At 45.1% G+C, this 26,122-nt stretch overlaps 1 protein-coding gene across 1 annotated transcript; it reads left to right on the forward strand.

Annotated features, from left to right (window-relative positions):
- Nucleotides 1-764: 764 nt before the first annotated feature.
- TP53BP1 (tumor protein p53 binding protein 1) lies at nt 765-25,319 on the forward strand. Its single transcript, XM_082061461.1, has 26 exons — nt 765-1,030; nt 1,105-1,277; nt 1,491-1,561; nt 2,212-2,370; nt 2,831-2,912; nt 3,739-3,884; nt 5,090-5,210; nt 5,514-5,605; nt 6,612-6,811; nt 7,774-8,992; nt 11,805-11,924; nt 12,539-12,775; nt 13,290-13,347; nt 14,485-14,577; nt 15,447-15,942; nt 16,821-16,973; nt 18,243-18,535; nt 18,862-19,038; nt 19,280-19,698; nt 19,821-20,012; nt 20,494-20,697; nt 21,248-21,460; nt 22,077-22,171; nt 23,157-23,356; nt 24,212-24,357; nt 24,979-25,319. The coding sequence occupies exons 1-26, from the start codon at nt 857-859 to the stop codon at nt 25,164-25,166; spliced, it is 5,721 nt and encodes a 1,906-aa protein (XP_081917587.1). The 5' UTR covers nt 765-856; the 3' UTR covers nt 25,167-25,319.
- Nucleotides 25,320-26,122: the final 803 nt, after the last annotated feature.

The raw sequence follows: 26,122 nt of genomic DNA on the forward strand, positions 1-26,122 counted from the left end.
ACAAATTTTTCTTCTGCTACTTACAGTCCCTCTCAGTTTCAGAGTGCTTGTGGGTTTAACAAGTGTACTTATTTTGTGACCAAGGTGATTAAAGAAAACAGTGAACAGAATAGGAATAGTACATTGTTGTTTAGACCCTCACTCAACACACTTGTTTAGACACAGAACTGTTGGTGATTACTGTCAGGGGATGGATATTCCACACGTTTTTTACTCCTCTTACTGAGACTTCACCATAGATATGCTTCCCTTGTTCACTTGTGAGAACCCCATATAGGTACTGCCCCAAGTCTTATAGTAAAGATGTTATTCTCCCACTTTTCTTCTGTCCGTAAAGCCTGTTGCTCTAACATAAGAAATCAATCAATGTTACGTGCTTTGTACAGACCTGTGTTGGCTGCTAACTCCTTTCCTTGTTATCTTCTAGATACAAACTGGTAATTTGGTTGGTAATTGGTTATCAAAGTTTTCAAGGATTTGAAGGGAATTTCGATAAGGAGTGACTGGCACATTTGCTGCTTCTGATCTTCAGGTACCTCCTTACCCTCCAGGAATTTTGGAAGGTAACTGTTAATGCTTTGTATTAATACTCTGCCGGGGCTGCTCTGCGTCCCCCGGGTTCCCCCGCAGGAGACGGCCCGAGCCGGCTCCGGCCCCGCGGGGGCGCAGCCGCCGCGGAGCTGCGGGGAGAGGCGGTGTCCCCCTGGGAACGGCGCCGGCGCGCGGGGCGGGCCGGTCACGCGCCGCCAATCGGCGCGCGGCAAGATGGCGGCCGCGGGAAGCGTGGCTCCGTGAGGCGGCCGGGCCGGGCGGTGCGGGGGCTGCGCCGGGCGTCCCGCCTCCCGCGGGGCGCTGCATGGAGCGCGGCCTCAGCCAGCTGGACCCCGGCTTCTCGCAGCAGGACACGCCTCGCCTGATCGTGGAGGACTCGCAGCCCGAGAGCGCGGGCGCGGCGGGGGACGCGGAGCAGGCCTGCCTGGGCGTGCTGGCCCACCGGCTGCCGGTGCGGCGCGGCCCGAGCCCTGTGCTGGTGAGCGCCCGGCGCGGAGGCGGCGCGGCCCGGCCCGGCCCTGACCTGATGCGGACCGTGCGTCTGTCTTGCAGGAGATCGTCCGCGGGGCTGCCGGCAGCCGGGCGGCCGCGGGGGGCGGCGCGGCTGGGGAGCGAGCCGCAGGTAAGAGCCGCGCTGTGCTTGCAGAGCCGATGGAGGGCCCTGCCCGCCCGGACCCCGCGGGCCGCCGCGCTCGGGAGATGCCGCCGCCCAGCGAGGAGAGCAGGTGCGTGGAGCGGGCCGCGGGGCCGCCTTCCCGGGCCTGGGGGGGCTCTCGCCCTGTGGAACCGCGGTTGGGCGCCGGGGACCGGCTGAGAACACGGGGCGGGGCGGGCAGCGGCCGCGCCCGTCCCGCTGCAGCGCCGGAGCCCCGCGCTGCTCGGGGCTGGGGGAAGGAGTGTAAACCCCGGAGCGATGTGAACTGGCCTTTCTCTTGCAGTGCCCTTGCTAAAGCTGGGGGCAGAGCTGAAGGTGATGCTGAGGACCGGGCTGCCTCGCCCTGTGTGGAAGGTAACGTCTCTGTTCCAAGGTTTCTTAGGGCTGTGAATCTGATCAGCTGTCTGTGTCGTTTTGCAGTTCAGCTGCCTCACTTGTCTCACTAGGCGTTGTGCCGGTTATAATGGGTCAGAGACTGGTGCCTTTTTCTGGAAGGTGATCTATATGCTTTGGTGTTTGAATAAAATAAAGAAGATGAATTCATACCGTTTTTAACAAGGATCTTGGAGGCAGGGAATGGCTGAGAAGAGACATGGATGCATCATGACCATTAGGAGATGGAGCCTTTTTATGGCAGAGTAAAGAACTCCTGGCATAGTGGTTGTTGTCGTCAAAGGACTTTCAGGCATGGGCTGCGTTATCAGGATTGTTTTCTCGTGACGGAATCCAAATCTGCTGCAGTACCTAATGGTGTTACATAAGACCTTGCTGATTAACACTGGTTTCTGAGTTAATGGCCACTGTCTCAGTTCTATTACTGTATTTTTAATTAGTATAGTTGAGATCAGAGTCTGTTAGTTTATTCAGATTTTCAGCAATGGCCTGAATACTTTTCTTGTTAGAGGGTGTATATTTTGCCCTTGTAAAGTGATAGATGGCTCTTTTATTTATTTATTCAATTTTTTTTAGGGATATATATGTTAGTTATGGGTATTTGTTGTTAGATACAGGCATGTCACAGCTGCATTTTGAAGCTCTAGAGCTCTCACAGAGCCAGGACTTGGAGAGTGACTTTGTGCCCAATGAAGGAGACACGAGGCACCAGTTTCACCCTGGAGCTGCTGTCCCTGCTTCCAGACTTGTGAAGAATGATACTAAGCATGGTAAGTGAAAATCATCTGAGCTGTCCTTTTGTTGCTCTGTCAGTTCTCTTTGGTTTCTTTAAATTATAGATGTTAAGTTTCTTTGTCAGGAAATACAGTATTAGTAGTTTTCAAAAATGAGTTCACAGCTCATTGGTAGTTGAAAATAGTTTTGCCTTCTCTTTCCTTTCTGCTAGTTTATTTATTTTCTTGTACCTGTCCAAGTGTTGTCGGTGATTCTTGCACGTCTCCTTCCTAGTTTGTTTCCAGAATATTCAGAAAATCTGATATTGAATTTTCTCCCTGATGAAAACTTCATCCTGTCCTTTTTTATTGTTGTTTTTATCATTGATAGATCAAGATTATTTTTTCCATGTACAGCTTGTGAGAGTTACAGAACTACATTTTCTTCTCTTTATATATTAATGCAGGTGGCCCAAGTAAGAACTTTTTTTTTTTTTTTTCCCCTCTTTCTTGCTAGAACCGTGTGGGGACAGCAGAGAAACTGCCTCCAGTGCAGCAGCACATGCTGCTGTGGAAGACCAGCCAGAGGAGTCTGAAAGGTAAAACAGTCCCTGTTCCTTGTAGGTCTCTTGCTGACATACTGGAAGTTATTTTGTGTCTTTTTTTTTTTTTTTTACTAGATTTTTAGGCGTAGGAGAGTTCAGGCGTCAACACAAAAGAGAAAAGTGAAGATGAAGTAGTGATGAGACCTTTTTGCAGTAGTGCTGACTAAGGAGTGTCAGACTCTTACACACAAAGATATCAATAGGTTTATTTTTAAGGGAGATTGCACTGGTTAAAGTATACTAATAATTTTCTTAAATAACTGGAATATATTAAAAGTTATAATTCAGTTTAAGTCACATAAGTGATTTCAGAATAACTTAATTACTGCAGCACAGGCTTTGGCCTCACAAGAGAAACCCAGAGGCTGAGTGGTGGCTATTCCAGGATGCTTTTGAGTATATACTATTGTAGGTTTTATAGTTTTAATTATTTTTAAATGTGAAACTTCAGTTTGTTGAAAATTCTCTATATATCTTTTATGCCAGACAGAATAATATTTAGCACATGTTGTATTGTCATATTCTGCCACAAAATAATATTAAAAAGGAGGTTAAACAAAATTCCTAGAATCCACATTGAACAGAACAGTAGAATGATCTTAATTTCCTTTAAGCATCACTTAGATATGATTCTGAAAATGTAACTTGTCAGGGATGAACATGGTGTTTTGTGAGGAGAGGTCGATCTTCATTTTAATCTTTTTTTCTTCCTGTGGTATACACAGATTAACTCCTTTCATCTGTGCCAATACATCATCTGTACAATGTTGCAGTATTACTTCCAGTTTCTCAGGTCAGTGAACGTGTCTTGCTTTTCCAGGGCTCTGCAGGAAGCAGAAGAGCGTATTGAGAAACAAATGCTTGTCTGCAACCCCACTAAAACTGAGAAATCCCTTGATTCTGACCATGAGGAGCTGGATATCTTGTCAACTCAGGAAGAGATGTTTCCTGAGAATAATGCAACAGGTAACAACAGACAAGCAGAGCCAAAATGTCCATCCCAGAGATCACCATAATCTTCATCCCTACTTGATCTTTTTAGGCATGTAGTGTTTTAGAGTGAAGAGTGCTATGAATATTTTTCACATAATTTCTGCTAAAATCAAGGGATGCTGTGCAAATGAAAGGCCATGAGCTCTTTCACTGTACCATGGAGCAATGCCTAAATGCCACTTCTTGTTAGAACAGTTACACTGGCTTGTTAAATAAATTTAATTTCCTTTCCGTCTGTGCCCACTGAAGAACAAAACAAAAACCCTTTTACCCTCTTCTGAAACTGGCAATAATAATACTTTTTGTAGAGACCCACAGTCTGAAGTGTGGTTGAACAGTGCAGGCAGATATCATTGGCTTTCTTATGCTGGGTACCTTTGGCAAAACATTCCACCTTGCTCCTCTGAACTGGCCTTCCTGTTGGGACAGGACAGGCCTCTGCAATCAAAATCTTTGTTCCACGATTTTGGTCAGTCTTATTTGTCACCTAGGTTAATGTTCCTTCCTTGTAAGAGAAGAAGTTACATGAAATAGGATCAGGATCAGGTCATCAGTGTATGTCTTGCTAGGATTATATCTCTGTCTGGTTTTAGTATCTGCAACTGAAAGGCTAATAAAGAAGTAGGTTCTTGACAATCCTAATAGTGAAAGGCCTAGAAAATACCATTTTGAAAGGTATTTTTGTCACAGTTTATCAAGCATGAGCTAAATGAAGGCTCGCTTTATGCCTAATGTTTAGTTTTAATGTGTGCACAACTGTGGCTCTACAAGTATGATCTTGTGTGTGAAGGTTGAGTAGCAGCCCCGGCTCACAGTGGGCTCTCAGAAGAAACTTCCCTGGATTTGCATTCTTGTGCTGGATCAATTGTGCTGCTACTGTAGCCATTGGGGACTTTTGTCTTAAAATTCCCAAGTAGGGAGCCTTGTACAGTTTGGCCTGATAAAAGTCTGTTTTGTAGGTACAAACTTATCTTTTCCATCTGAACTGTATTATACTCACATTTCACATCCTGAGCTTTCATGTGCTGTCCTCCAGCGTTGTGAGAAAATCAGCTTGTCCTTGCCTGCCTGAGAAGTAGCTGTGCAGTAGTGTGAATGTCATTGCTCAGAATTTTCTGATCAACTTGGTTATTGGCCACATTTCTAATCCCGTTTCCTTTTGTTCCAAACCGCTCTAGAGAGTGGCTGTGCGATAACCCGGGTGGAAGAGGGAAGTTCTCTGGCGTGCACCCCTGCCCGCAGCCTGCACCTCCTGCAGCTCTCTGGACAGGGATCCCTTGTGCAGGAGAATCATTCAACGTAAGTAAAAAATCCCCACACTGCATTTCCACCACTATTTATTAGAGGACTTGTGCTTGGTTTTAAGCAATCAGTGCTTTAACTTTGCACTATGAGGGGGTCATGGCTTTATTTTGTGATGAAATGAGCTAATGATTCCCATGGGGTCAATGGCCATTTCTCAGGTCTCTTGCTAATGGATGCGTGACACTCTCCTTTTATGAGAAGACTCATAACAAGCTGGAGCTACATTTGGGGAGAAGTTAATGCATTTTTGAATGATGTATGGTCGTCTTTTCCTTGTTCCCTTTTCTTGGTCTGCAGTGTCTCTTCAGGCCTAGTTATTTCTCCTCCTGTTGCCTTTGGATCCAGTGCTCTTGTCCCCAGCAGTCCTACTGAGCAGGAGCAAGCAAAAGGTGAAATTTTCTGCTTACTGCTCTGTGGTTGTGTTTCTGTGCTCTCTGGTTTAGTCTGAGCATGCAGCCTTTTCAAAATCTGCTAAAATTATATTTAAAGCAGGACTGAGAACACTGAAAGAGATAGGTGAAAGGAGATCTATATTTTTGACTCGGATGCTGACGTGCTGTCAATATTTCCTATGTAGCTGTCATAGTTAGTACTGTCAGCTCGCTCCCCTTCATTTGAAAGATGGGCAATACTTTGTCTGCAATACAGATTGCTACTTGCAACTGTCTTCCATTCTTAGGGACAAGCCGTGCTGGCTCCAGGCAGATATTTGTACATACTCTTAGGGCAATAGAAAGGACAGAGGAGGACTGCATCCTAACAGTTGTTCTACCTTCACTTGGATGACTTACACGGTATTTTTAAAAGCTTTTGTGTGTTATATGTGTGTATTCTAGAACATCATGCCAAAAGAGGGATTATTCTACGTGATACCTTGGTTCTTAAATGTTTTCTCTAAGCACCCGTTCACCATCAGAGGCAAGGTATCCATCCACTCAGACTTTTAGTATAATACAAAATCACAATTCCTTTCTGTGAGATTCCTCTCACAGAATGTGAAATAGTAATACTTTTAGAATAGATGTTTTGTTAGCTGGGGTCTGAATTTGGTTGCATTTTAATAAAGATGGCAAAGAAAAAAACCTCAGATAAATGCTTTCTATAAATTTCAGATACCTTTTTCTAGTTGTAGAAGTTCAAGACCTGTAGCAAAATAGTTAAGTGAGTTCCTAACAAAACACTTTCCCCCCACTTAAAGATATGGATGTTTTTGTTTATTTTTTTTTTTTTTTTTCTCCAAAAAGAATTCAGCTGGACAGAAGATTTTAGGTTCACCCATAAAAGCATGAGGAAATTGCATATGCCACTGAAGACAAGTCTTTTAATAGAACATTGGAAACTTTAGGTACAGCACAAAACTTTGCTAATGATGTATATTTTGCTCTTTGAAAGCAGCTGAGCAGATGGATCCCCCTGTCCCCCCAGAGGAAGGAGAGCTGCAGCAACAGGGGGGGGATGCGCTGGGGGAGACGACCATCCCCTGCCTCCCACCAGCACCGCTGGTCCTGCCACAGGCTTCAACCCCCATGTCCCAGAGCGCCCCAGCCTTCTCTCCTGGATTGTTACCGGTGCCGTCACAGCCGGAGTTCTCTCACGTAAGGGTTCATGTCGCTGTCTTTTCCGAGGTTTTTATGCGGCTGGTGCAGGTGTGTGTTGAGTCAGCCTCGGCTTCTGTGCTGAGCTTCCCTGCTAAGCTGGTTCTCATGAGCTTCCCTGTTCCCACAAGTCATGGTTACATATTGATCATACTGTGTGGTGGTTTATCCTGCAGAGAAAATGTGGAACAGCTTAAGAGGGCATAGTGAATTACTGTATGTATAATTTGATATCTTTTAATCTATGCTAGAAACCTTTTTTGTGCTTTTTTTTTTCCTCTCATGAAGCTGTTTTGTAATAAAGCATTTGTATTCTCCTATAAGGCTAGAATTAATTTACTGCATTTTTCAAATTGCTTATTCTTATTATCTGTTGTTATCTTTGTGCTTTCTGATTCTGGAAGTTATTACTATTCAAAGGGTTTTAACAGACAGTTGGTGGCTTTATAGCTTAAAATTACAAATTTCATCACCTTAAGGCAGAAAATAAAGATTGTGCTAGAGACTTCAATAGTCAAAGCAGGGCCTCTCCTTAGCCAGCAGTGTCATGCTAGCATCATAGATTCCTCTGGAGAATCTTTCTAGAGCCCCTGGTTATTTGACTAAAAATAGCTACTAATTTGCCGTACTTGCCCAGTACTTCATGGTTTGGTAGTGTGAGAGGGGTACCAAGGGTTGTATCTGACTTTGCCACAGAGGTGCTAAAAAGTAATAAGTGGTGATAATTTTTCTCAGCAAGAACAAGGCAATGATGACTCTCATAAATGGGGGAAAAAAAGTGTTGTGTTTTGTGGTTGTTGGTTGCTGTTCTGTTTTTGGTTTTTTTTTTGTTTGTTTTTTAATCTATAGTTTTGTGGTGAGCTTGCTCTGCTCCATAATTCAGTGTAATGCTCTAGGAATAACAAATTAACAGTCCTACTTGGGATGCCCTGATGCTCCATGTCCCGCTTTTTTTGTTTTAGGATATCTTTGTTCCAACTCAGAGCCCTGAGAAGCAGCATGAAGGAGAAGAAAAAGCTGCTGCTTTAACCCCGTTGTGCTTAGCAGGACCTAGAGATGCTTTGTCAAAGATGTCCACAGGTGACTCTGTGTCAGAGCCCTCTGAGTCCTGCCAGCTGGTGCTTTCTGCAAGCGAATGCAGCCAGGCCACAAACCCAACGGTCAGCGCAGGCTCTCTGAGTGAAACCACACAGGTAGAGATCACTCCTGAACACAAGGCCTCGGACTTGAGACTCTGTTCTGTGGAGAATGAAAACCTAAAACTCAGGCTGGTTGCAGGTGATCAAGACGTCTCTGAAAACTCTGAAAAAGCAAACAAGGAGGACTTGCAGACTGCAGGGAAGCCTGTGAGGCAGTTAGTTGGTGCAGATGTAGCAGGAGATGGGTCGTTGGCTCCTACAGCTCATCAAGAGATCGAGCATGTTTCTGGAAGTCAAGATGCTGCAGATCAATCTGCACTGCCTGGGATTCCGCCACACACTGGAGGTAGAGAAGCACAGTCTGGAGATAGTCCATTGGATGAGACTCCTGAACCTGAGGCAGTTCCCGAGACTCAGTGTGAAGAACAAGAAGAAAAACTGCAAGTAAAAGAGAAGCAAATAAATGAAGATGGGTCCCTTGCTGATACAACGCTTTCTCAGAGGTTTATTCTTGAAAATGAAGTAGAGTGTCATGAAGATATGGAAGTGGAATTTGCTGATGGTTCTTGTAAAAATAGCAAAAATTTGTCTGATCAAGAATTAGAAAAAATCAAACCAGAAATCCAGGGAAAAGAAACTTCAAAAGATTGTACTTTTGGTACTGGAGAGGCAGAGAGCCCAGATAAACTGTCCCTCAAGGCTGCTTTGGAAACCATGCCACAGCTCAGTGAGGGTCTGTCCAAGCCTCCTGCAGAGGAGTTATTGCAACAGCACAACCATTTGTTTCCAAAGTTGAAGAGAGAGGTTCCATCAGAAGCGATGTGTGCCAAAAAACATCCAGGTTGTTCGGAATTAGGACAGATAATGGTAACGGGGAATCAGCCACCACTTCAAGGGAAAGGGCTTGACATGCTGGTGACTCAGGAAGAGAATGAGGTGCCAAAGGACAGGGAGGACACTGTTAGGACAAGGGATCTGGAGCAAGAAGAGCAGATGCAGGCACAAGAGGAGGCAGCTGCTGAATCTCCCAGTCCCTGCAGTGGTAAGTGGGTTTGTGTTGGTAGTTCACAGGTGTTTATTCTGAATAATATCCAGGATAGCTGTATGTAATCTGCAGTGTTTCAGGGAGCACTGATCTGGGGTGTGTTGAACAGCATCTCTTCAGAGCAGTGCTGTAAGTGACTGTGTTACAAACATAAAGTGCCTTCATCTTCTTCCCCTTTGTCACAGTCCTGCAGGCAGGGATGGTAAGTCTTGTTCCACAGACTCTCTCTGTTTTATGACAGAAACACAGAACAGCTTTGAAAACTGAGAATGTTGTGACCTTGACAATGCTCAAGAGTTTTTGTAACTTTCTTTTGTTTCCCAGAAACAACAACAGTGGAATCTTTGAAAGGAAAGGGTGTGTGGTAGTCTGTACTTTCCCTCTTGTTCTCCTTATTGTTTTTTTTTTTTTATTTTTATTTTTTTTCATCCTCGGAGGAGAATTTTCTTTGTGGGGATGTATAGAGCTGCTTTGAGATAGAAAGGAATACAGCAAATTTGTCTTGAGATTATTTTAAAGTAGAATGGCTTTTTACTCACATGTAAGCTGTGACTCGGCAGGTATTGTCCTGATACATTGAAATCCCTTTAACATGCTATGTGGTTATACAAGAAATGTGGGATGCTATATCTGAGTTTTGTGGAACTTTTGCCTCTTAGTTGGCTTTGTTTTCAAACATAGAGTTCTGTACTCCTCAAAAGAGAAAGATAACCTTTGAATAGTATGGAACTGCCTGGTGAGAAGAAACTCAAGTTACTGAAAAATAGAATGAAGGTATTATCTTACACTATAAGATAAGAATCTATCGAGGGTTAAGATTGCAGGGTGACAATAAAACCCTGGCAGATGTATTGTTAACCCCCTCTCTCCCCTCACTTCCCCCTTTTTGCGCCTCCCTCTCCCCCCTTCCCACTCAGGACAGGCGATCGGGAGGAAAAGAAGGACAGAGAGAAGAGAGTTGGAAAAATTAACAATGTTTTACTAATGCTACTAATAAGAATAGAGAAAATAATACAAAATACACAAAACCAATCTTGAAAGTCTCAGCAACTGCAGAGCTGGCAATCAAAGTCCTGGATTAGACTCTGCAGCCAACCGGAGCTGGATTCAGTCTCTCACTAGGCCTCAGTTCACAGGGACGACTGGCAAGATCCTCTCCTAATGTCGGCCATAAGCAGAAGGAAAAAAGCAAAGGCAAAAGGGAAAAGGGCCGAGATCCTCGTGATCTCCCACTTTTATATGAAGTATTCACGTGAATGGAATGTTATACACAGTTGGTCAGTTTCTTGGTCACTGGTTTCTCGTCGCCCCTCTCGCGAGATGTCCATCCATGCTTATCAATAAGTTTGCATTCCATTGCTAGGTTTACCAAAACATGTGTCTGGTTCTCCAGGAAAATGCAGTTAATATGAAGGCTTTAGCTGACAGGCAAAATTCACTGAAAGAGAAACTTGTTTTTAACAAAACCAGGACAGAATCACAGGTAAATATTGATACCTTATTGAGAAGGTTGCCTTTTTAACATTGCCTCAGGTGTGGCGAGAGTGATGATTCTTAATCTGAAAGACTTCTGGAAGTAAAGTTGTTTCTTGTATTCTAATGGGGTCCTTTTGATATATCACAGCTAGATATGAATTACCAATGGAGAAGAATGTATGTCATCAAGCTTTTGTCATGTCTGTTAAATAGTTGTGCTAGTGAGAGCAGAGCTAAGAAAGGGCTTTTTGGAAGAGAAGGCAAAACTTAAATGGAAGACATGGGGTTCTTTGGGTGGTGGGGTTTGGGTTTTTTCCCCTCTGTTCTGCATGCACAGAAAACAGTGGCGTGCACTCCCGCTGGCCTTCTCAGGAGCTCTTGGTGTGGTGAGAGCCACGGTGTGTGTGCTGCAGCCGGTGTGCCGTGACTGGTGTGCTGCATGCCATGCAGAGGCGGTGGGTAGGAGAGAACTGGAGCAGAGGGAGCAGCGCTGGAGTGGCTCAGCGCTGCAGGCTGGCTGCCTGGACCAGGGCATCACATGCAGAGACATGGTGGGACGTCCCTGTCCCCTGGCAGAGAAGCAGTGACAGCTCTGCATCCCTCAGCCTGACACAGAGTTGGAGGCTCCTTTGTCCCTTCCATCAGGAGTGCAGTTCTGCACTGTGCTGGTGGTTGCCGTCTGTGTCGTGCTGGGACGTTCAGCTCTCCCCATGAAAATGTTACCCAAGCAAATGGAATTTTTTTTTCCTTCAGCATTAGCAAACTTGAGAGAGACAAAGTGGGCCAAAGAAAGACTTGGTCTTTTGATACTGAAAGATGGAAGATGTTATAGGATGGTGGTGGCTACCTGAACTGTATCTGTTGGCCTTCTATCTAAGGCTGTTTGATGATAAAGCATAATTCTGGGTAAGTTTTGGATTATTAATTCAGGCAACACGTAGCTCTGCTAATTCACTTCTGTCCTAACCTTCATTTCTGTTTCTGGCCTCATCTCCCTTTTCTGTGGAAAATCCTGAGCCATTCTGAAAAAAGCTGCATTCTGTAAAGTCCTATTCATTTCTGGATATTTAGTCTCACTTTTGTCTAGCACCTGGAGAAAACTGTGTCAAGTTGATCACAGCCCACATTTTCACCAAGAGATTTTTAACACAAAAGGTGAGGAAGACCAGTCAGAGCAGCTGTCCTGAAACTAGTGACTGTTCAGAGGGTTTTGTACAGGGCAGCCCCAGGGTCACGCTTTTCCCTGTTTCCATAGCACAGTGAACCTGTGTTTTTGGTATTTGGACCAAACGAGTCCCCTAAAATGACTAATCCTGGCGTGCTCTGTCTTTAGGAACCCCGTTTCATTTTCCGGTGCCAAAGGAGGGGGATGTTGTTCAGCCCTTGGCCAGCACAACGCCGCCTCTTCTGGGGCAGCTGAAGATGGGACCCCGTAGACACAGCACCCCAATTGGTGAGTTCCACCAAAGGGCTCTGGTCTGCAGTGGAAGCCTCTTTGAAAGCTTTTGATTATTGATGCAGGATCTGATGGGAAAACTCAAACCTACCTTAGCAAAAAACACTGGTATTCCTTGGGGAGGGTTCATCCCTTTTCCACACTTCCCTTGCTATGTTCTCTCCTGATTCTCTGCTGAAGGTGTTTGCTCCCTGAGTCTGGAGTGGCATGGAACATGTCTTCCTTGCACTCATCTCATTCCCACACACAACTCCATTAAAGAATGCAGAAGACCCCTCTGAGTGGTGAAAGAGCTTAGACTAAAACAATCTTGTTTCCAGTATTCATCATCCTTTAGCAAGATTTTCTCTGCTGGTTTCACAAAACAACACCCTGCCATTGCTGGATGAAAGGAAGTGTGTATTTCTGCTTGGGTAACAGTAGAATGTTCTGTTGCAAGCTGAGGATGAAACCTGTGCTACAGAACTTTGAGGCTTCAGAGCTCTAGGACTTTCCACTACTGCACTATTACTAATAACACATGCAATGGAGCGTCTTCAGAACAGAACTCCAGCAGTGTGAATGACAGCAGCTACTTTTTGTTTTCCTTTTTTTTGTTTTCCTGTCTTCAGTGGATGATAGCTGCCCAGACAGCACTATAGCGACTAGTGATGTTACAGCAGAGGGCACAATGGGGACCAGCAATGTCACTGTGGAAAGTGCGATGGTATCAGCAGATGTGTCAGGAGTGTGCGAGAAAGGAGACTCTCCGGTGGTTCCTGAGGCTGATGCAAAACTCTCTCTGCGAATGAACCTTGTTACCCCTGTGAACGATGGGAGTGAGGAGTCCCTGCCATTCAGCTTGGAAAGTAAGAGGATGAAACATGCAGGTCCTGCTAGATATCAGCCCTAGCTCAAAACCTCTTTGTGGCATTCCCCAAGATAGTCTGAGTGTTTTTAACTTTTCTCATTTTTCTTTTTGGGCAGTGTCACTTAGTTTCTCTGTTTCTGCAATGCTCTAAGCAAGGATGGAGTGAGAGGAGGTGCCTCTGTTGTGAGGGAAGTTCTTTCCAGCAGACTGAAAATTGTGATGTATAGCGGCAAAGTCACAGGATAGGAACTGAAGTTTGATTATATTGGGAGGGAAAATATTTTACAAGTAAAATCTGAACAAAAAGGTTTGTCTGTGTTTTAATCAGAACAGTCACATTTGCTCTAATAGTCTAAAACATGCAGAAACTTAGGGCCATGCTGAGAAGTTTGGTGGGGAGGCCCAGGCACCCTCTGTCTGTGTTACTCAACCTCTCTCTTCCCTGAGTTTGGGGCACGGGGAAAGGGCAGGAGAGTGACAGGTGACACTGAAATCCTTCCCTCCTGTTTCAGAGCCTGCAGCCAGCGACAAGAAAGATGGATCTTCTGCTGCTGCCGGGGCTGTTGCCAGGTAACTGGGCTTGTTGCTGTGCACACTTAATATGAAGGTCCAGGTAGATCCTTCTGCTTGTTACTAGCAGCAGGTTAAAAAAAAGAAAATGAGACACAGAAGCAGGGAACTCTTTTAACAGTAGCCACAACATTAACTCTTTGGATTTTGCACCAGTCTTTAAAGAACATGGGCAAGGTCAGTGCCACACCTGCTCTTTCACTACAGGCTTTGTGCTTCCTACTAATGTCATTTTGCCTCCTGGTTGCAATCAAAGCAGAAATTCATGTCTTCAGCAGTCTGGAATGCAATATCCACCTCTTAAATTTCAAATACATGGTTTCCTGCTTACTTTCCTCATTGTGCAGTTTTCCGCGAAGAATCGCTTGGGATCTCTGAAAGAGAATTTTGGTTTTGATATGAAGCTGATTGAAAGATAGCCATGTCACCGACACACTGAAATCACAGTTTAACATGTTGACTGAAGCAGAAGTTACTCCCTTGGTCTCTTGATTTATGTGTATCTCTCTTACCTCACATTTAAGGCCTTACTGGATTTTTAGCTGTTGGGGAGTATGGTTTGTATGGTTTGAAGCAGTGAGAAAACTTTGAAATAAGCTCAGAGTCTCTTGTCCCAGGATTGCGTGCGGGATGGAAGTCACGGCTCAGTGCTGAGGAGGGGTGGCAGCCATTCCTCACTGCTGGAGGATGAGCTGCCTTTGTAGGTACATGTTGAATTTGGTCTCTCAGGGTCTGCTTCATGACTGCCATTCCCAATACTTCGCGGTGTCATGAAAATCCTGAGAAGTAACCATAAATGTCTGTGTGCCCTGCTGGGTACCAGGGGCAGCAGGTGGTGACAGTCCTGATGCCACTGTGGTTTTCCACACTGCGTTTTCTGGAATTGTTACGTTGCTCTTGGCTGTTAGGGTGTCTGCAGAAAGGACAGAAATGCTTCTGCAGTTGCAGTTTTTTTCTTGACCTCTGAGGCTGACCACCATATTTGTTCTGTGGCTGTCTAGGTCAACAAGCTCAGTACCAGTTGTTGCATTCCCAAGGGGCTGGGGAACTCTTGTTTTGCTGTATAAGGGATTTTCTCACTCCCTGATGCTTTTTTGTTTGTTTGTTTGTTTGTTTGTTTTAAATCTGCACTGCTAGCTCCCAGAAAGCATCATCTGTGTTTAGTCGTGTCTGTGAAGTTCGTCGAGAGGATGAGGCCAGAGGTCATGCTCTTTCCGCTTCTCCATTTAGGTAACTCCTCACAGTCTTTGCCTGCCAGTCCTGGTTGGATTTATATGCACATGTGCATTTTCTACATCAAAGAAATTGCACAAAGTCATTGTCTTTGGGTGACTTAGAAGGTTGGGGACAACAGGGTAAGTATGATAAGTACTGTATGTTTGTACCTCACATGGTCATCAGACTTACCTTTTGACTGAGCAGCGATGCGATTCCAGCTGGCTAATGTGCTTCAGTAAAACCTGGGGCTTTAGAGAACTGACATCATACTTGCAGCTTTTTAAATGTATTTTCTTTCTCCTCCTTCGAGATCTTCTGAACTACTGTTTGTTATTGTTTCTGCTGTTGTATCTTTTCCAAGTCCATCAATTTTTGCTGTCTTTGCTTGCTTTGAAAAGGACTGTCCTGCTGTGTATCTTATGGTGATGAGGGTGCTGGCTGGAGGACCAGCTGTAGAAATATGCTTCTTCAGCGTTAGCCACTCTGTCTTTGGATGGGGCAGTGAGGTCCTGGTCTACGGAGAAACAGTAACCCATATTTCAGGAGCACTGAACAGTTACACTAAAGACCGTAATGAATAGGGAGTTGCAGTGCTGGGTGTTGTGCAGACAGAAGGGCACTGCAGACAGTCGCTCTCTAAGCCCAGTGTGTGCATCTAGGAAGGCTCAGCGTACGGTCCTGTGTAGTACCTGATAGCACTGCTGACCGGCCAGACAAGTTCTAGTGAAAATATTGGACAGCATTTGTGTTTATGCTCCTGCCTCTTCTTGCTAGGTGTGATTTCCAGTTTCAAGCCAGTAGTGCTTTCAGTTGAGTGGCAGCATATTGGTTGTCTTGCTTTTTTAATCAATAATTTTGATCTGTGTATAACTGGTTTGCAGGGGGAATCTCTTCGGTTTTTCTGGCACACAAGAAGGTGCCGAATTACATAAAAATCCCAGTGGTTGGCAGTACCAGCAACACAAGGCCACTGACGGCGGTGGACGCGTCGTGGTTTCTCAGAGGCCACAGCAGGACTGCGATCAACAGCCTGGTGCAGAGGATGAGGAGTCTGTGGAGACCGGTACCCTGAGCACTCAGACAGAGGAAGGGAGAAGAACGCAGAAGAAACTAAGTAAGGCTGTTAAGACTGATGAAAGCCAAGAGAGGAGGGCAAACACCAGGAATAAAGGGATCCAAACTACAGCAGACTGTCTTTTTACCCCAACAACTGTTACAACAGCAACACAAACCTCAGAAGAAACCTGTAGGCAGGTGGAAGTGGGAACCAGTATGTCTGGGCAAAGACCTGGGCGGCAAGATACTGGCGTCCAAACCGAGAGTGGGGAGAAGCTCGTGAACGCCTCTGCCGAGGACACGGACTCTCTGCACAGCCAGGTGGGGTAAAGCTGCCTGGATTTAATGTTACTTGTTTAGAATGGTAAGGTGTCCCTTCAGCCAGTACATTCACTAACAGTAGGTTCTCTCTCAAAAAAAGCCAAAAGACTACTGTAAAATGTTAATGTCGCAAGCTTTCCTGTGTCAACTGCACACAGCTGCTAAGGCAGCAATACTTAGTGGGCAGCATAAGTTTGGGAAGTAAATGTCTCCATATTTATTTTCTGGAAAAATATGACAAAGTTTGGTTCCTTGTGTTTTTGTTTTGGTTTCTTTTTGTGTCTAGATGTAGTTAATGCTGTAAAAAAAAAAAAAAAAAAATCACTTTTTGCTGGATGAGGATGGGAGTTGCAGGACATTTTGAGTGAAGAAACGTTCTAACAAGATTAATAACCTTGAATTAGTATTTCAGAAAGTATTGCATACTCTAGGAAAACTCATTGCCTTGCAGTTACAACTTGTATATTGTGAACACAAAGACCAGAAAAATAGTTTTTTCTAAACTTGAGCTAAGAATAGGGTGTCCTCGGGGAAACAGGAGATGAACAGGGCCATAAATATGCAGAGCAACATCAATGTGATATGTCTGAGTCCATTGAACGAAAGACTATCAGAAGCCGTGCTAAGCAAGTTTGCTTTTTCCTCCTTGCACTGCTGTGATTTCCCTTCCTCTACCTGTTAGCAAGTCAGCAAAATATGTTCAGTTCTCCCTTGTTTAGGTTCTCTTATGTTCTGATTTGTAACAAGATGCTGTAAGGTTCCCTACTCCAGTACTTGAATGTGTAAGGAGAAACTGTACCGCAGAGATGGCTCTACCCAGAAGTGATTTGCTTTTCTTTGTGGAATGTCTTGGTTTTAATTTGTCCTGTTTATTACAGGGAGAGGAGGAGTTTAACGTTCTTCACCCACCCAAAGGCCGAGTCCAGCATCGCCACACGCGAACTATTCGTGAAGTGCGCACTGTTGTTACGCGGGTTACAACAGATGTTTACTACATAAATGGTGTAGAGGTGGAACGGAAAGTAGTTGAGGTAGGTTCCTCCTTTCAGGGATAAATGTAATGATATGTTTGCTGAAAAATAAAGTTAATTAAATTAAAAGATTATGTGTTGCGGCTACAGAAAACAAGTGAACAAGTCAGCATGGTGTGATGACGATGCGCAAACATGCAGACCATTAGTGCATGATGAAACCTGGTGCTGTTGTGTTTCATGCTTGTTACAGGATTCTGAAAACACACTGAATATTTTTTTTTCCTTCCCAAAGAACTGGACGGAAGACTTTATTATGTGTGTCAAAATAGATATCAGAATGGGCAGAAATTCTATTAGTAAGCAAAAATCACTTCTGCCTGTAAAATTGAACTATACGAGGTAGTTTAGCCTGTGTTGTAGCTCAGTGTCATTTTAAACTATAGTCCTGTGGACCAAATTCTATAAGAGGTCTACAAAAAGCAAGTTAAAAACAAAAAACAAACAAAAAACCCGAAGTCTATTGTTAGTACACTTGTGTTGATGTATGTTCATTCATTAATTGGAAAATCTTTAGGGAATCTCAAAAGATAGCTGCCAAATGCTGATTTGATGTGCATGGTAATGATATCGTCCTGCTGGCAATAAAATGTTACTGCTATTCTATTATAAAAGTATATAACATAAGAGTCTTGTGCTGTGTTGCTATAATGAGAAATGACACAAAAGTATAAATCAGTGCAAAGCTTATACTTTCACACCTGATACTGCACATGAAACTGCTTATTGTAACATTAAAATAGAGAATTAAGTGTCCTGAAATGTGCTTACATAGGTTGTGCAGTCACAATCATATAACCATTTCCAGTTTATCTACCATCATTGGAAATCGCTATTTTGTAGATACATATTTTTATATCCATAAAACTGTAATGGCTCCAGAGGACCAGCTGTCTGAAACTGGTCTTGGACTTTAGTAACCAGAGGCTGCTGGTGTCTCCTGGAAATGTTGCACTCTCAGACTCGCGAAGGGTGGGAGTTATTCAAAGCCAGACTAATTTGACACCAACCAAGCTCTGTCCCGTTGACTGGTTTCTTAAAGTGACTTCTCTGTACAGAGCAGCAGTGAGTGCCGTGAGAGACACTGTCTGCCGTTGATCTGGCCAGACTTGGATCTGCTGGGCTGTCTTCAGTTTCACTAATGTGCTCTCACCTTGGCTGTGCTTTTCCCTCATGGCTGTAGAGCTTCCATCAAGCAAATGCGTTGGAGCTTCCATTGAGCAAATACGTCACCCTTGACAAACCTTTTATTTTATTTTTCCTTTCAAGGAAACTGAGGGGCCTGTGGTGGAGTGCCAGGAGTCTGAGACTGACACATCCTCCTCTAGAACTGCAGTGGGCTCCTCACTGACCTCTGGGGACCTCGGTGATGTCAGCTCCTTCTCATCCAAGGCCTCAAGCCTCCACCGCACGTCCAGCGGAGCCAGCAGTGGTCACTCTGCCACGCACAGCAGCAGCAGCAGCTCAGGGCGAGGAACTGGAGCTGTCAAGGGGAAAGTGTGTGGGACAGAACCTGGAGAGTTTGCTTTACCCATTGGCAGAGGCGTCTTAGGAAAATTAAGGTATGTGCAGAGCCTTGGGAAGGGAAGAACAGGTATTTTGCAGAAGTGAACAGTTGGCTTGGGCGGAGTGTGAAGCAGGGTAGACCCTAAACCAGTTCTTTTCTGGGAAGGATCTTGGCTTGACGAACAGAAATAAGGAGGTAGTCCTTGCTTTTGCATCTGTTCTTCCTAAAGAAGTACTTCGTTTCCATGTGAGGCATTGCTTTGCTTAAGCTCTTAGCGATGATGAGGCAGACTTCTTGACCAGTATTGATCACAGATAAAATGGGGGGGGATCCTAATGGCTGCCTTCTCTTTTCAGAACAATTAACTCATAAATTCTCCAGCCCTAGGAAAGGAGCTGGTCAGCCAGTGTCTCCAGTCCGCGCTAGCCAGTCAGGGGCGCTGCCCTGCGAGGAAGAGGAGGACTCTGTGCCTGGCGCTCGCCAGGGAGGCAGAGCACCCGGGACACCTCGGGGGCGAGGCAGAAGAGGCCGCCCACCATCTCGAACAGCAGCAACAAGGTACCCTGGAAAAAAGAGACTATAACTGTAGTTTATTGCTAAGAAAGAGAATGGGGAGCTGCTGTCTTCATGTGACAGAAGAAGGAGTACTGATTATTTCAGGAGCTGGGTTTTGGTGATAGCATGTAGCACGTGCAAGCATCTTGCCCAAGTATTCTTTGTTTAGTAACTGTTTTTCGTGAACTTTCTGCGAGTGCTTTTCTCTTTCTTCCTTCTGGGACTGCTTATCTCTTTTCTGCAGAGATTCAGCTGGACTGCCAGGTGTGGAGGATCTCTCAACTACACCATCAGCTGAGGAGAAATCATTTACTCATCCAGTTCGCCTGCCAGAGGGAGGGGAGAAATCTGACGCTTCTGGCTTCTGTGCCTTACGTAGTGACTCTCCAGAAATCCCATTACAAGTGGTGACTGGTCCTTCAGACGGTGCAGACTCATCCTCTGGGAACAGCTTTGTAGGCCTTAGAGTTGTAGCAAAGTGGTCCTCAAATGGGTACTTCTATTCTGGGATGATTACCCAAGATGTTGGGGCAGGAAAGTACAAGCTGCTCTTTGATGATGGATATGAATGTGATGTGCTAGGAAAAGATATTTTACTCTGTGATCCCATCCCGCTGGAGACGGAGGTGACTGCACTCTCAGAGGACGAGTACTTTAGTGCAGGTAGGAGTGGTGCCTGAGCTCCATCAAGGGTTTTCTGAGTTGCTGAATATGGTAGGAGATGGGTGCTTGTCCAGGAGGACGAGGAGCCAGAGCATAACGGGTGTTACCTGCTGTCTCATCAGGTGTGGTGAAGGGGCACCGCAAGGAGTCTGGAGAGCTGTACTATTGCATTGAGAAGGAAGGCCAGAGGAAGTGGTATAAACGAATGGCTGTTATCCTGTCTCTGGAACAAGGCAATAAGCTCCGGGAGCAGTTTGGGCTGGGTCCTTATGAACCTGTCACCCCTCTGACAAAAGCAGCTGACATCAGTCTGGGTAAGGGAGGTGCTGTTCAGCTGCTGGCTGTGCTGTTCTGCGTCCTGTGCCTTTGACATGCGTCTAGTTCCAGATACAAATTACTGATGCGTAAATCTGTCGGTATTCAACCATGCTTTTGGTACTTAACTTTGTAGTGGGATCTTTGCTTTGTGTCCTGCTCAGAGACTTAGTGGTGTTATCTGGTTTGTGGAGAGCGCTCTGCTTCTAGGACCGCAATGCTTGCTGTGCTCCTTCTCACTTGGTGCACGGCTGCTGTGGTACAAACTCTTCAGCAGCACTGGGAGGAAAAGGAACAGTCAGGGTATGGAAGGAAGATACCCAAGTGAGAGATCTGTTTTCTTGCTCTTCTCTGTCAGAGGGTGGTCGTGTGAACCTTCGCACTACTGTTCAGTTTAGCCACCTCTGTACAGATACGTAGGGTGGAAGCTTGTGAAGTTCAGTGACAGCCAGTGACTAATCTATGCATACTGTATTACAGATAATCTTGTGGAGGGGAAGCGGAAGCGACGTGGAAACCTTGGCTCTCCCAGCACTTCCAGCAGCAGCACAACTCCCACTCGCAAAGGGCACGAGAGCCCACGTGTCCCACCCGGCACACTGTCTGGGAAAAGGAAACTCGTTGCTTCTGAAGATGAGAGATCCCCAGCTAAACGTGGCCGCAAGTCAGCAACGATAAAGACTGGTGAGAACCCTTTTTTCTGCTCTTAAACTTGCATTCAGCTATTTTTTTTCTGTAATTGATCTTTCCACTTCCCATAAGCAAGAAGTAGATGAGATTGCCTGTTTGCCCTGCAGGTTTAGAGACTGATTGTCCCTGGATGCATTCAGCAGCCAGAGACATTTTTAGCATAGTTTGAGTACTTACCTGCCATCTTTTCAGTTGTACATTTTAGAAATGTTCTGACCTTAATGTTGTGATTTGCCTCTCTCTTATCTGTTTAGTCAGTCCCGAAATGTCTACCTGTTAAATGGACCCTTCACAGCCGTGGGTGGTGTTTCAGGATAGCCTGGGGAACATTGTCCCATTAGTGACTCAGAGTTTGATTTGAAGATTCTTTGCAAGCAGAAGAGTAAAAGATCCAAACCGATCCTAGTGTAATCCTAACACAATCCTGACTGCCTCCCTCTGTCTCCTCCACTGCAATAACTGAAGTTGAACGTATCCCAGATTCTACTCGTGGTCTTTGTGCTGAGCCTGACTTCTGAGACTCACGGTGCATCTGTCTCTGCAGGGGCTGTCAGAGCTGAGGAGTCTGTAAGCACCCATGAAGGTGTAGATGCTGTAGATGCCCCAGTCCTGGAGGACCAGCATGGACCCCTGCCCCACAATAAGACCCTCTTTTTGGGCTATGCCTTTCTCCTCACCATGGCAACACCCAGTGACAAATTGGTCAATCACCAGAAGCCATCAGATGGTCCTGCAGGGAGCAGTGAGGAGGAAGAAGGTGAGGCAAACCTTACCCATTGCATTTCCAAGTGGAATGCTGTGGCTTTAGGAAAAATGCTGGATGCTGTCTGATCAGGCATTCGTGTGAGTGCTTGTTTTACCGTTTTGCTCTTTGATCCTTTGCAGAAAAGACCTAAGACTCAGTCTTTGTTTTAGAGAATTTACAGTCTGAAATGTGGCAAAGATCAATGATGGTCATAGGGCAAGTTAAGAAACATATGAAAACTACTGAGAACCGTGGTGTCAGAATAGTATGAGAAGGGTGGTTTTGAGAGAGAAAGGATAGTGCTGGAAACACAGTACTTGAAAGCCTGGATGGGTTGCTCCAGTTTGCCTTTACTAGGGTCACGTTTCACGCAATGAGCTGCAGCATGAACAAGTGATAAGGTGCTCACTTGGCTTGTTTGGCCAGTGCTGCGCTTCCCTTTCTGCTGCCCCCCCCCCTTTTTCTTTTTTTTTTTTTTTTGACTCTTTCAAGGGTATTTTCTAGATATTCTTGCAAGAAAGGCTAAGATCCATTACTGGAGTGGATAAGGGCTCTGTAGACTTGAGGACCTTATGGACATAAGCAGATAAATTATAGCCAGAAAATGAACTTTCTGTTTCTGATGTAGAATTTTTAGACATGACTCCATATGACAAACATTACATAGCACGGCAGCTGCGAGCAGGAGCTGGCTATATCCTGGAAGACTTCAATGAAACCCAGGTAAGGGCTTGCTTACTAATCTAGAATGATAGTCACTGAATAGCTGAGATGGGAAAGAACTTCTGTAGCTGATTTTGTCCACCCCCTGCTGAAGGCAAGGTCAAACCGAGCAGAATGCTTAGGTCCTTGTCCAGTTGGGGTTTGAGTATCCTCAGGGATGGAAACTTCACAGCCGCTCTGGACAGCCCCATCCTGTGTTTGACCACTTCCAATTAAAAAAAAAAAATAAATAAAGGAAATAAAATGAAATGGAATTTCCTGTATATCATTTTGTACCTGTTGCTTCATGTCCGCTTAGTGGATAACACTGAGAAGAGTCTGGCTCATGTTCTGTATACTTTCCTATCATCAGGAATATGCATTGATAAGACCACCCAAGCCTTCCCTTCTGAAGCTGAAATAAGCTCAGCTCTCAGTGTCTCCACCACCTGAACATCCCAGTGGCCCTTGGCTGGGCCTGCCCCAGTGCATCGTGTGTTTGTGCTGCAAACCTGGGCTGGTTGCAGCACTGCAGACGTGCTCTCACCACAGCTCTGTGCCTGGGAACACTTAGAGGCAGAGCTCTTCACTTGCCAGCTTTAGTTGGGTAACTCATCTCATTTAGTGTCACTTTTACTTATATTTAGATTTTTGATAGAGAGGGTAAATTGTTCTTTGGGCATCTTGCCTGAGGATGCAGACTCTTCTGTGGTGACTTACTGAGTCTCAAACTAGAAGATTCACTTGTCCTTTGTCTGAACTGGAAGAGACAGTTATGATACAAAAACTACTAGACAGAGCTTTTGCCTGTGAAATGCATAGCGTGGAATAGGTGATTTTTATAGGTTCTCCTGATGTCAGAATTTACCTAATTCACCTTTCAAATAATATGGATGTGAAAGTCAGGGTGTCCGTTGTTTTCTTTAGAGTGTTTAGTAGCAGGATAACTTCTGGGTGTTTTTTCAAGCACTGTCTGCTGTTTACATGTCTTTTTCTCTCCCTCAAGTGTAATGCAGCATATCAGTGTCTCTTAATTGCGGACCAGCATTGTCGAACTCGGAAATACTTGCTGTGCCTTGCCAGAGGGATCCCTTGTGTGTCTCACGTCTGGGTCCGTGACAGCTGTCATGCTAACCAGCTTCAAAATTTTCGGAATTACCTCTTGCCAGCTGGTTATAGCCTCCAGGAGCAAAAATTGCTAGAATGGTAAGTGCCAAATAGCCGTGATCTGAGTCCACAGACCAAGGGTTTAATTGGAGACAATTTTTTACATTTGGGAGACTCTTGAATACTACAAGTACTGGAGGTGTCCCTAGTTCTGGTCCCCATGCTTTCCATTTTGTATAGGAGCAGCACTTACACTTCTTTCCTTGGATTTACAGTCACCTCTAAAGCTGAGGTACATTTGGGTGCCATATACGCAAAAAAGTCTCCTGGGAAGTAAGAAAGATGTCAGTCTCCTCATGAGGAATATGCAATTCAGGGGAGGCTTCCCACACACTTGGCTGACTTCTGTAATTGCTCAGAAATTACCTGGATAAAGGAGAGCAATACTGCTGCGATTTCCTTTTCCATTGGTACGTTGTGAGCCAGCTGCTGCATTTTCTGTGGAGTCTAGTCCAGTAGGTCTCTTCTGAGAGAACAGTTGTCAGGTCAGGCTCCCCAGGCAAGCAAGGTGAGGGGTGGACAGAAGCAGTTTGTAAATCTTTGTGGGCTCTTGGGCAGGTGCCCAATGCCTGCACACTCAGCCCTGTCCAAGTGGAGGCATTTTGGATATGCACAGAAAAGGTGGTTCAGGATTAAGGAGGAACCTAGCCTAGCTTTGGATTTAGGCTGCTGCACACACACCCCACCAGTTGTCTAGCTTTCTTTTACTATCTATAAACAGAGGATATTTGTTCCAAATATTTCAGGAGGGGTGGTAAGACAGGTCATGGTACACAAGGTATTCAAAGAACCAGTATGAGAGCTAATCAGCTGACTAGAAGTAGATAATGGTCCTCAAAGTCTCAAACTACTGGGTATTCTCAGCAGTCTGCATTTTTCTTCTTTGTTCTACAGGCACCCACGAGAAAACCCATTCTATAACCTGAAGGTTCTCCTGGTGTCAGACCAGCAGCAGAACTTCTTGGATCTGTGGTCTGAAATCCTCATGACGGGGGGAGCAGCATGTGTTAAACAGCATTGCTCAAATGCTCACAACAAAGGTACTTGCTGGCCAGTTTCTCAGGGCTAGTAGTTGGGAATCCCTTGCCCCTGTGGTCTCTAGTATGGTTTGAAACCTTTTAGGATGGCTTACTAGGTTGTATGTAAGCACAAAGGAGGGCACAGTGCAGGCACTAGCTCTGCTTGAATGTAATCGAAGATAACATCTAGAAAACCTGCTTTCCAGTGGAGATGCTGCAGCCATTCAGGACATGAGCCAGCAGCTTCCAGCCTATGTTGAAAGGGAGGAATAAGCAAGAGTTGCTCCTGGACCTTCTGTAGGCCACTAAAATTGTGCTTCCTTGTCCTCCTGAGCTCATCTGTCCCTCCCACTCCATATGATGTGGGCCCCAGGACTCACAGCCTGAGGTCTCATGGTTTCTAGTCCTACCTGTGGTGCTGGCTGCTGGTGTTCTGTTCACTTCTATCTGGACTAGAGAGAATCTTTTACTTGCAAGGTGCAGTGTTGCTGTAGAGCTCGTCTTGGCTTTTACAAAGAGAATTCACTGGCTAGGAATGAGAGGACATGAGAGATTGATAGTGGTGAAACACTGATCTGCTGCTGCAGAGAAGATGATTTTTCTTTTTCCACCTGACAGATGCCTGTCTTTCCTCCCGTGCAGATATTGCTTTGGGTGTTTATGACGTGGTGGTGACTGATTTTTCCTGCCCAGCTGGTGTCTTGAAGTGTGCAGAAGCTTTACGGCTGCCTGTTGTCTCGCAAGAGTGGGTGATCCAGAGCCTGATTGCTGGGGAGAGAGTGGGCTACAAGCAGCATCCAAAATACAAACATGACTACGTCCCCAACTGAACTGAAACTTTGCCCTGCTGTCCCACTGTTGTGCAGACTGTGTTTTAATCAGGTTTTAAATGTTTGTGTAATTGGACAGTGTGCATGGATTACTGTATATAGTTTTATCTGCTGGACTTTTATGATGAAATAAACGTTCAATCTCTTGTGGTAGCTGCTGGGACTCATTTATCTAAACTTATTCCAGGGGTGTGCCTCCAGAGGAGGGCAGAGAGAAAAAAATGCTTTCATTTCTGTGAACTGAATAGCACTAACATTCTACTTTCAGAAAGGCTGGCCTCAACACAAAGTCAATTATAAAGGAAGGGAAAAGTGTTCTCAACCAGGAGCCTGTGTTTGTGGAATACCCTGTGACCCAGCTCAGGGAAGCAGCAGCAGCAGCACTTCTGTTTGTTCTCCAGCTTGCTGTTATTTTCTATGAATTTCATCAAGATGTTGCTAAAGTGACTGGTAAGAATTTCTAGGATGAAGTGCCGTTTTGTTTTGGCTACCTTTTTTTTTTTTCTGCTGTTGTGACTATATAGGTATTGACCTGCCTTAGTGCAGACATGGGACCTGGGACAACTGAAGTGCTGGGACACTGAGGGACAGAGTACCTGAAGTGCTGAGCACCTCTGTGTAAATGTGAGGAGATAAGGGAGTAAATAATGTCCTGAGCTGCTGCATTCACAGCCAGGCACTTTATCTTAGCAGTCAACTGGTGTAAAGACCAAGCCCAGGTTTGACAGCCCCTCACTCTAACAATGCTACAGGCTGGAGGGGCCCAGGCAACAACCCAACAGCCCAGCTTCAGGCTCCTGCTGCAGAAGCATCAGTTTTTCTTGATGGGTATTTTTTCCCTCATCATTTCGTAGCTCAGTCATGTTCTGACTCTGTTGGTCTGTAAATCCCACATCCAAGCTTCAACACCCTTTCTCCAGTGTTCGAGATTTTTTTTTCATGGTCACAGGATTTTA

The sequence above is a fragment of the Streptopelia decaocto genome, assembly GCF_964273445.1.
Source record: "Streptopelia decaocto genome assembly, chromosome: 9".
Lineage (NCBI taxonomy): Eukaryota > Metazoa > Chordata > Aves > Columbiformes > Columbidae > Streptopelia > Streptopelia decaocto.